General features: G+C 33.6%; 1 protein-coding gene across 1 annotated transcript; it reads right to left on the reverse strand.

Moving 5' to 3' along the window:
• Positions 1–1,842: 1,842 nt before the first annotated feature.
• On the reverse strand, positions 1,843–9,069 carry cpb1 (carboxypeptidase B1 (tissue)). The gene is made up of 11 exons (XM_053493997.1): positions 8,853–9,069; positions 8,683–8,758; positions 7,615–7,739; positions 7,424–7,523; positions 7,231–7,332; positions 6,265–6,369; positions 6,046–6,156; positions 5,502–5,592; positions 4,374–4,576; positions 3,800–3,884; positions 1,843–2,093 (listed from the first exon to the last, which is right to left on the reverse strand). The coding sequence occupies exons 1-11, from the start codon at positions 8,918–8,920 to the stop codon at positions 1,909–1,911; spliced, it is 1,251 nt and encodes a 416-aa protein (XP_053349972.1). The 5' UTR covers positions 8,921–9,069; the 3' UTR covers positions 1,843–1,908.
• Positions 9,070–11,787: the final 2,718 nt, after the last annotated feature.

Here is an 11,787-nt window from a genome sequence, read left to right on the forward strand (position 1 = left end):
TACTGACATTCTGATAAATGTGATTAATTTAAACACCCAGAACTTGATTCTGCACCAGTGCAGCATGGAATAAATCCGATCAGCCTGTGAGGTATTATTGAAGACCAGGTTGCTTTGATAGCAGCCTTCACGTCTGGTGTTTTTTATCTTTTTATTGAGAATAGATGAACATAAATTCTCTTATAAGTTCAAGTCGTAGTTTTGGCACTGTAGGCAGGGCTTAGTCAGTCTGGGAAAGTAACTCAGCATCTCCATATAGCAGTAAGCAGGTGAAAGCATACAGTGCTTTAAAATTCTCCTACCAGCAGATGGCATGGCTCTCCAAATCATCACCGACTCTGGGGCCTTGATTTCCAAATGAAATGCAAAATTTACTTTCATCTGAAAAGACCAGTGAGCAATAGTCCACTCCTATATCTCCTTAGTCCAGGTAAGAGACTCTTCTGATGTTGCCATGATTCAAGAGTGGCTGAACACAAAGAATGCAACAGAGGATTTGGCTCCATCTCGTGGCCAGTCTTTTGTATTACAAGTCGAAGTGCTGAGAGAATTGATTGAGCCAAATTCTAAAACATTATATAACTGGGTGCTGAGTTTGCCCCTCTCTTTCTGTATGAGGGTGTTATTGTGGATGATGTTTGTGTTATTCTCAGTCACAGTGTGTTCCCCTAAAACACTTCCTGCTGTCTGACAGCTGTCTTAGCAGGCATCTTTATCACACAAAAAACAAGCACCACTGCCAAATACACTATGCTTACACACTGTTATAAAGAGAAGTGTGTGTGTCTGTATGTGTGTGTGTGTCTGTGTGTGTGTGTGGACCGTGTATGATACGTAGCCTGCAGCAGGCCCACAGAACAAACCTCCTCTCTGTTTCTCTGTCTCCACACACACACACACACACACACACACACACACACGCACACGCACACGGACAGGAAACAAGCCAGTGCTAATACAGTAATGTTGCGAAACTTGCCAAAAACAAACATTCCGCATAAGTACAATAAAAAATATTACTTTAAAAACAGTGTTCCAGTTGTTGTTGCTTTTTTCATGCTTTTGATCTCATTTAGCGCAGGAAAAGTAATGAATCCCTTACTGCTTTCAAGTATTCTTACTAAGAACAACAAAGGAAAATGTGTTATTTGCATTTTTATGTCACTGGGGCAACAATAACAATAACCATTGATCATTTCTTCTTCTAACAGATCATAGTAAAGGCCTCTTCCAAATGGTTGAGACATTAATTTATGGTAAAAGTATGAGGGTGAGTCACTTTTATCCTCACAATTATCTTCATTCTGTTTTTTCTAAATGTTCTAAAAATTATAAATTCACATACACTTTCTATGAACAAAAGTAAAAAGAAAAAGAAGATGAAGAAGAAAAAGCATAGTTAAATGCTAAGATTATGTGTGATGATGGTTATTTGTAAATTTGTACATTTTTAAATTGTGTAAACATTTTAATGTTTGGAAAAAAGAGTAAACGTCACTTCAGCGGCTTTTTTTTTTTATACTAATGAGCAGGTATTAAATGTGAAGTCTGATTCCTTTAATTAATAGACAAATGAAAAAAGCTTTAAACTTTTTTAGAATAAGAAATGTCACTTATCAATTATGTCATTATTTCTTATTGATAATGTCCTGTACAATCGATATAGAGATAATAATTAAAGGGTAATGTTACGTACTGTATATTTCTCAGCTGTTAGCAAGTCCTTATCATGGCCTCTTTTAAATTATGTGAGAATAATAAAAAAAAGAGACGCACTTAAACATGCAATGAAACTTTAAGTGTTTAAGTTAAAATAATAAAAATAATAAACATATGCAATGCTTTATTGAAAATCATGTTTTATTGCTATTATTGTCATGCATGTATTTCTTGCACATTTTTCTCCCTCTACAGGTTTTTCTGCACGTGGGCAGCGATGTACTTGACGGCCAGCATGGTCTCCTCGCACGTGGGCTGGATCTGAGACTCGGGCAGCAGGAAGCCGTAACGTCCGGTGTCACGGAGCTCGAATGTGAAAGAGTATTTCACACCCAGATCATAGGCCCAATCATCAGAACCACCAGCAGCAGGGTCTGAGGAGGAAAGTCAAGCGCATAATGAAGACCACATGTGGTGTTAATGAATCATACTTATTCACAATTGTGCATTAACAATAAAAACAGAGCACAGATTAGATGATCAAATTATTTATTTTATTTATAAATTAAATGACACACATCGACCGAAAACACAAGTAGAGATCAGATTTGATTGTTTTACTCAAACAGGACTATTCACATGATATCTCCAATATCACAAAAAAATCACAGCCTTTTTCCACCTTAGAAATATTGCCAAGCTTAGAAACATCTTATTCGTATCTGATGCAGAAAAGCTGGTTCATGCATTCATGACCTCCAGACCGAACTATTGTAATGCATTACTAGGTGGTTGTCCTGCCTCCTCAATAAACAAGCTTCAGTTAGTCCAAAATGCAGCCGCCAGGGTTCTCACTAGATCCAGAAAATATGATCATATACAAACACTTACAAAAAAAAGACTTCTTGAGGACAGACAGGATTTTATATTCTCTATGTTAGACATTAGGGATTTTTATAGTTATAAGCATTCTAATTAGTCACTTAAGCACACCAGACTACCAGTGGGCGCCATGAATTTTTTCTGGTACTTCGTTCATAAATTTTCAAACAGATATATATTAAAATAATATTAATGAATAACTGAATAAATGAATAAATGGATATTCTTCTATATAACAATATACTGTCTGTTCACCAAATAATATAAAAATATGTGTTTGTTTTCCAACATATCTGTTTAAAGATTTATGGCGCCCCCTGGTGGTGTGGTATCTAACAAGGCTGATTCCTATTCTGTATAGGGGCCTGGAGCCTCTCCCAGGGAACTCTGGATGGGGGTGCTGACACATCACAGACTACCATCTGAATTTATAATTTGGAAAGCCTACTGATGAAATCACAGGATCTTTTAAAGCACTTGTAGATAGTCGTTTACTCAATCTTTCCAATAAATAAATAAATAAATATATAAATAAATAAATAAGAAAAGCAGAGCAGTACAAATAATACAAAAAAAAAAAGAAAATACAAAAATGAAGGACAAAAAGATAGCAGCAGAAAAACTTTAAATTTATCAGACCACACACAAGTTAGTCTAGATTTTATTAAATGAGGTTAAATAAGGTCAAATCAGTGACTTTAGAAATTGCCAGTAGAAAGAGGACTGAAGATACTGTAGCCTATATAAACTTTGTTCTTTTTAATAATAATAAAAAAAAAAGAAATCTTTTAAGATCGATGTTTTAATCTACACTCTTCTACACAGGTGTTTACTACTGCATGTGTGCTGTATTTATGTAAATTCCACATAACATGTTGTATAAATATACTGTAAGATTAATATTAAATAATAAATCAGGATTTTTATCATGAGCTCCCTTCACTGAAACACACACGTGTATCTAATCTAATTTGTAACCATGGGTTCTTTTAACAGGTTTGACACAGTGGAGCACATGCTTTGCATTTAATTGGATGCTCCTTCATGCTAAATTTGAGTACATAAATATAATAAACAATAAATAAACGAATATGAATAAATAAAAAATAAGAACAAAAATTTTATTTTAATGTTGGATTTGTTCTATATTCTTTAAAATATGCACCAAAGAAGAAATCAAACTCATGATAAAGCAGTTTTGGAAGATAGATCTGTGTGTGTGTGTGTGTGTCTGTGTGTGTGTGTGTGTGGTACTTACAGATGGTAGCTGCTCCAGGGCCGCTTGTGTAGCGAGTACCGTGCAGACTCTGCAGAGCTGCTGATGCAGATGTTGCCACGGCCATCTAAACACACACATCACAAAATCCAAAAAGGATTGTGAAGGAATGCAAAATAATTTTAAAGGGAATGCAGAACAACAAAAAAATTATTATGAGGAAAGGCAAAACTATTTAATAGTGAGGGAGTGCAAACATTATTGCAAGGGAATGAAAAAAACACTGTGAGGTAAAAAAAAAACTATTGTGGGGGAATAGGAAAAGTACAGGGAAAGAACATTAAAACATTGCAAAAACATCACATCATCATTAACACATTCATCAGTAGCTGAGTTTACACCACACATGAATGCTCAATATTGCCACCTGGTGGAATAACAAAGAATTTCTATTTCAAAAACCTTTCTATTTCATCACACATAAATATCTCACTTTACATGCTTCATTTAGCATGATTCAAAATAATTAGTTTAAACTCTTATTGTTATCATATGTCTGTGTGTGTGTGTGTGTGTGTGTGTGTGTGTGTGTGTGTGTGTGTGTGTGTATCACTACCAGCTCGGCATGGTCCTTGGCCTCGTTGTATGTGTAGGAGTATGGGAAGAGGAGGAGCTGAGAGTACGAGTGGATGGTGAGGTAAGCCTTAATGATGGACTTGTTCTTGCGGATGAAGTTTGCCACGTTCTGAACCTCGATCTCCGACTCGACAGAAGGTCCACAGTAAGTATCACTGCAGGGGTAACTGGAAGCTCCCACCGCTGTGTATGTGTGTGTGTGTGTGTGTGTAAAAAAGAAAAACAAATTCATATTATTTAACGTTGGTCTTCCTCTTACTGGTAATAATATTAACTTTATTTATATCATATCTTTTAATATACTCTAAAAGGCAGCTTTATTGTTCAACAACAACAATAAACAATAATAAATAATAATAATAAAAAATACCAATACATTAATGGTTGTATTATTTCCTCTTTGTAGTTGCATCACAATTTAATAGCAAAAACATAAATAAACAAAAAAAAATCAAGAACCTAATTGATAAACAAACAAACAAACAAACAAACAAACAAACAAACAAACAAACAAATAAACCTACTGTATGTACAGCCCCAAGATTTTGCATGAAGTACAATAGTAAACATAATTCAAAATAAATAAAATTAAGCATAATCTATCATGCAATACACAGTACAAATAAAATAATAATAAATTTATTATAAGCAGTTGTCAAAATATATTTTTAAATGATCTATTATTCAAGTATCAAGGTTGTTTGGTTTAAAGTTGTTGTTTAAAAATGTTTTAAATGATTAAAAAGGGTGCATAGAAGATCACCAAGGAATAATGTGCAAATAAATAGATAAATAAATACAAATAAAAACATTTTGCATTAAATTATATATAGAATAAGATTAATCCATTATATATAACATTACCACCATAAACACCAAAACACATTACTTTTGTTCATTATTTTTATAAGCAACACTTAATTATTTTATTGAACTAATAAATATATCTATGCAATTATCTGATTAAATAAGTAGCTGCAAGAGTAAGAAATCAGAGAAATAAATTACTTATGACATACAAAAGTGCTACATCATGATGTCGACCAGAAAGAATAAAAAGAGTATAATAATAAGGTTTACAGTAGCTGTATATCAGGGCTGTACTCACTGCACCAGCCAGCGTCGAAGTTCCTGTTGGGATCGACCCCGATGCAGGTGGATCCGCTCCTGCGAGATCGCGTCTTCCTCCACATCCTGTCCTGCATGCACACACCACAACACCGCATTATTCCTTAAACTCATAATAAAAACAAAGCGTTCATGCTGTACAGTAGGTGAGGAATCAGAAAAACACTTAAGTGTTTCCAGGGCAAGAGTTTCAGTACCATGTACGGTATGTACCATTAGTGCTGCTCACATTGTTCAGCAGGACATTGTTCATTTTAACCATTAATTGTAGTTTAAATTTAGATGTGGGTCTATTTATGAAACTGAATAGTAGCTTCACTCGCATTTTTTCTTTATTATTAAGAAGAATGCACTGAGATTTAAACAAATAATTGACAGAAACTATCAGAAGCTATTTCAAAAGGTCTTATACAGTATATTATATTGTGTTAGAAAAAAAAAATCCATTTATTTTTAATTATTAAAGAACAGCAAATATAGACTTTTTCTCTAAGGAGGGAGACATACAGAATAAAAAAACTTACGCTCTTCCAGGTGTAGTCATAACCATCGACATTAAACACAGGAAGAACAAAGATATCCATCGTGTCCAGCAGGCTGGTCATCTGAGAGTTGCTTCCGTAGGTGGTCACGGCCTAAACATGAAGAACATCACAGGGGCCCGAAGTGTTTTATTTATTTTTTACTGAACACCACTTGGTAAGTATTTTGTTCTGCAGATCTGTGACTAAGTTTGGCTTCACCTCCTGGACGAACCACTGACAGAAAGCGGGGCTGATCCACTCGCGGGCGTGGATTCCACAGTCCATGAAGATGGCAGGCTTGGTGGAGCCGGTGTTCTTTCCGATCTGTGAAATAAAAATGAATTCATTATCTAATATTTATCTAAAATGAAACAACAATAGTTAATGTATTAAACTCTCACCTGAAGTCAGTGATAATTCACACATTACTGCATGGCTAAGCATTTCAAGAACCACATTTTGAAACATTATTGCACTGAAAATTTATTTATTTTTATTAGATTTGAATTAATGTAAACCTAAATATGAGTGTGTGAAAGAGTATACAATCAAATAAATTATAGTAAAATAGAAATAGAAATATATAATTAAATAGAATTTATAAAAACAATATGATCCTACAAACTTTGTTAATTTCTTTAGAGCTTTTACAGAGTGTGGATTTTAATCAAAGTCAATTTTTTTTTATTTTTATTTGTATAATAAAATGAGTAAAATGAGTTCAATAGGAGATCCAAGCTAAAGGAAGTTATATAATAATAAAATTACAACAACAGACATAAACAATAATAATACTACAACAGTTTTGTCTCAGTCATTCTCTACATTTATTATCTATACTGCTTATTCTGTACAGGGTCGCAAAAATCCTGGAGCCTATCCCAGGTACGAGGCAGGGTACATCGCTGGACAGAGTGCCAGTTTATCACAAGGCTCATACACACTCATTTAAACACTAGGTACAATCTGAGGACGCCAATCAGGCTAATCTTCATGACTTTGGACTGTGGGAGGAAACTGGTGTACCTGAAGGAAACCCACCAAGCACGGAGAGAGCATATAAACTCCATGCACACAGATGCAATCTGGGAATCGAACCCTGGACCTTTCCATGACTCTTTCTGCATTTTCCAAAATCTGTAAAGCTACAAAATATTATGTTGTGTGCCTAAACCCGCGACTTACCTTGAGCAGATGCATGGTGCGGCCCTCGAATGATTTCCCAAGCGTCGACTGGCTGATCAGTGCGGGGTTGCCCTTGGTCATGGAGCTGACCCAGGATTCGATCTATCAGTCAGACCACCATGCAATTAAACCACACACACATACACAGTACACAAACGGAGATCATCAGCTATGTGAAGAGAAAAATACACACATCTGCCCAGCTGTTGTATTTAATGTAGCTGTGGGCTTTGGTCCTCCTGTCATTGTCAAACTGTTGTCTCACGGCTGCCTGGACGTCATCAATCAGCACTCTGTAACACACGTAAGACAAACACCACTCTAAAACAAGCTCATAACATCCTGAATGAAGTTTGTCTCCAAGGTCAGAATCTCTTTACTCACTGGTATTCCATGCCGCTCTGTTGCAGCATGACCAAAACCATGTCAATGTAAGCAGCAGGGATACGGATGTCGACTTCACTGAAAAGCGTGGCTGCATTTGGGTTCTCAGGGTTCCAGAAGTCCACCTGGTGAGGGCGTAATACACACCTTTCTCTGTTAATTGTCTCATTTACAGTATGTCTCTTCATCAAAAGAGGTCTAGCTTAACATATCAAAGATAGACACACCTCCTGACCGCATTTCAGATCCTTATATAATACGGTTCAATTGTTATTTCCCCCCAAAAAATTTATCTTTCAATATGGTGTAAAAAAGTTGTACAATATGAGCACTTCATATTTACATGACGTTTACAAATCTTTGGTTTAAAATATTGTATTATTAGTGATATATTTAGGATTTATAAGCTCTTATACTGATACTGCACTGGCATAATATTATACATTATACAACAAGAGTTTCTTTGAGTCACTTGTTTTCAGTAATTTGCATAACTATATCTTAACAAATCATTCATTTGCACAATTGTACAATTAATAAATAATTTAAATAGGTATTTTTACTCAATAGATCCTTGATTATGGACCAATCCATGTGTTGATAGATAAAATCTAATTCGTAGTGAATAAACCATTTATAAGTATTTAATTTATGCTTCACTGAGCAATAAACATGACCTCAATTAACCCCTAACAGGTGTTGCTTAAAATGGTAAAGGATTAACATGGACATTAGGGATATTAATTCATGCTTGATATTTTGTATAGTATTTATTAATAAAGTGTTTATTGTTTTATCCAAAGCATTGCATTATGGCATTACAGTATTATTTTTATGTAGCAGATATAGAGTATGTACTGTAGCATAACATTTTGTAATAAATAAAGAATAATGCATAATGAATAAAACTTCCAAAATGTGTGTAATCACTTTGCAAACAGTTCAGGACAAATAACCTAATCATTCCCTAATATTTACTCTTTAAAATAATATTAATAATACTTTTATTGGTCCAATATCAGAACTATGATATTTGCTTCTTTGATCAGTCGTAAGAAATGGACGTACCTTTACTTTGCCCTCCAGCTCCTTGATGAACGTTATGTGTGTATCGCTCACAGGCCACATACGGAAAACTTTATCCCTGTAACAAAAAGGTGAAAGAGTCGTTATCAGTTTTTCCACTGCATTTGTTTTAAATCAGTGGCATTTTTATGAAGAGAGAAAAAAAAAATTACCCAACATAGTTGGTCGGCTCACAGAGAGCCACTGCTACCAGCCCTAAAAACACAAGAACCTTCATCATGCCTGATCACAGGTCAATGGTGCGCCAACGCTTACTTTTATAAAGGTTGATCATCAGCTGCTGACCAATCCCTTAACATCTTTTCCCCAGCATATCAGGTCATTTTTAGCCGTGAGTTCGTACAGGTTAAACAAAGATCGCAATTTAATGTTTAACATGTGAAAGAGTATATTTATAGGTGGTGTAAAAAAAACAGATAGAAAGCGACATCGGTTAAAACCAAGGACGTGTATTTGATAGTGAGATAAGATGCGCATTTTTAGCTATTGGTTTGTAAAGTATTTAAAGAGTTTAACCTTTTGTTTTTTTTTATATTTAAAAAATGAAACAATAGGAGAAAATTCATAAAACATCAACATTATTTATTTGCCTGAATATAAAAATATGTAAAACATACAGTATATATTTCTCATTGAGGTATTTATCAGTTATCTCAACAAATGAATGTTTTCTAATGTATATTTTTAAGAAAGACATTTTCTGAGACAACACTAGAAGTTTCTAATAATTAGGAAATATCACATTCTTAATATATTCGTGTTTAAATGTGTGGCAATCTGGGAAAACAAACAAACAAAGAAACAAAGAAACAAACAAACAAACAAACAAACAAACAAACAGACCAAGATCAGGTTTCTGCCTCTAACCTACTTTAACTTTTTACAGTATAGAAACCATCAAATTTTCCAAAAAATTAATTTATTTAAAAAAACTTTTTACTTGCCTTGGCATCTTCCTGCTAGGATTATGTCAGGTAAAAAGCCAAAGGTGGCACAATTTTGCTTTGTTAGCTAATTTCAATGTCTAGACGCAGTGCTTCACTGGCTATTTAAGTGCTGTAGCAAAATGTACATACTGTACAGTACTGTCAAAAAGTATTTAAAAAAATCAATTGAGATTCTTAAACAGACTGTTTATGCTCAAAAACCCCTTCAATGTGGCTGAGTTAAAATAATTCTGCAAAGAAGAGTGGGCCAAAATTCCTCCACAGTGGTGTGAAAGACTTGTTGCCAGTTACTGCAAACTCTCTATTGCAGAAGATACTTTTATACTATATATATATATATATATATATATATATATATATATATATATGTCTGGTTATGCTCAGAAACCGGCTGTCAAAATGTAATATGGAAAAAGTTCCGAAAATCCTACAGAAATTAAAACTCCAGGAAATTTCATCATGTGAATAGTTTTCCCAGCATGTCACACAGCCACAGAAATATTCTTAAAAAAAAAGATGTTGTTAAGCCTAACTAATGTTTTCAAGCACTTCATTATCACAATCAATTTAAAGACTAAACCAGAGGTCTAAAATGTACAAGCTACAAATACACGCATGTCAATTATACAAATACAAACATTAAACTATTTATACTTATGATAAATATTTACCTTCTACTTAAACAATTTGATCTACTACCAAAGACTATTTACAGTCACATACAGTCTCACATCTTACATTACAACGTTACTAGTATGAAAAAAAGGACCAGTCAGCAGTCCTACGTAAATACCCAATCTAGGTGAATATACTATCTATGTAAATCTGAGCATGTTTCATAGTTATATATCCACATGATGAGCTTCTCCTCCATTTCATCCATGTGCTTAGATTGTTTTTATGTTTAGTCAAGCCTTGAAATGATGGTCTTGAATGGTCTATTTTCAGATCCTAAAATGTGATTAAAATTATTGTAGCTCTTAATAATCAGAGCGTTTTTAGCTTTGCATTATGTTTTAATAAATATATATATAGAGTTCAGGATTGTTCAATATAGTGTGACATAATCTTTTTAATTCAGCCCGACCTGAAAAGCAATATAATGAACTGAATTTTATGGCAAATTAATCTACTGTACAAATACTGTATACTGTAGCATAGATAAATATGATAATTTAATTTTATTATTGTTTTCATTTGTTTTCTGCATTTTGTGAGTTTAAAATATTTGCAAAGTCCATTTCATATTCCGGTAGCAATAAAATTTTCAGCATTTTTTAAAGGCTAATAATAACTTATTATATTATCATAATAATTATAAATAAATAATATTATACTGGTTTTACCTGACATATTCATAAATTCAAACAACACACTTTAGGACTTTTGTATAAGCAGTTAGTTTTTTTAAATCGTTCATTGACCGATGCTGAGTTTTAAGGGTTAATTAATTTCTTTCAGATAGAAAATCATATTATATTATTATTATGTCCTATTAAAATCTTTTAACCCATACGAGGCTAGACCTACAGTATTTCTTCTTTAAGGAACATTATTAAGGGGAATATAACACAGACCAAAGAAACCACATGGAACACATTTTGATATCCCATGGCATTTTCCCTGACAGTTTTATGGTTAAAAGCCCTATGTGGCATGTCACAGCAATAGCTTCTTAATTCGTTTTATATCAATTTGTTTGAAAAATGCAGTCAGAACAGGATGAAAATAAAATATGAAATATGATTAAATAATTAGAATTGTTAAATGAATGAAGAATGTAAAATTTTACAGGATGTTCATTAGATGTCAATTAGCCACTACATGAGTAAAAGTTTAGGGTAAAACTGAATGAGGAACATTTAAAGTGGTTGTGACAGCAGCGACACCTATGTTCTTATGGGCTACAATAAAAATAATTAACTCTCAAGTTTACAGCTGCTTTGGAAGCTTATAGCTTGGTATTTATTATTTTGTTTATTTAAAGCATCAATTATTGGTCGCTGCACTAACTTTACGTTACCGCTGCACTGCATCCCAGTTTTTAAATCGGATGGTTGTCTTAGTTTCACTGGAAAGAACTGTAAGAAACACTTACCATTATGTTGCAAGATATAATAAAAATAATGACGACTGGAAT

The sequence above is a fragment of the Clarias gariepinus genome, chromosome 4 (assembly GCF_024256425.1).
Source record: "Clarias gariepinus isolate MV-2021 ecotype Netherlands chromosome 4, CGAR_prim_01v2, whole genome shotgun sequence".
NCBI classification, from domain to species: Eukaryota; Metazoa; Chordata; class Actinopteri; order Siluriformes; family Clariidae; genus Clarias; species Clarias gariepinus.

Excerpts from the sequence above, each read along its gene's own strand:
- cpb1 (XM_053493997.1), bottom strand. The coding sequence starts at position 8,920 with ATGATGAAGGTTCTTGTGTTTTTAGGGCTGGTAGCAGTGGCTCTCTGT. Across the intron at positions 7,333-7,423 it reads AATACAACAGCTGGGCAGAT|ATCGAATCCTGGGTCAGCTC; the intron begins GTGTGTATTTTT and ends TCTGACTGATAG. Across the intron at positions 5,593-6,045 it reads ATGACTACACCTGGAAGAGC|GACAGGATGTGGAGGAAGAC; the intron begins GTAAGTTTTTTT and ends GTGTGCATGCAG.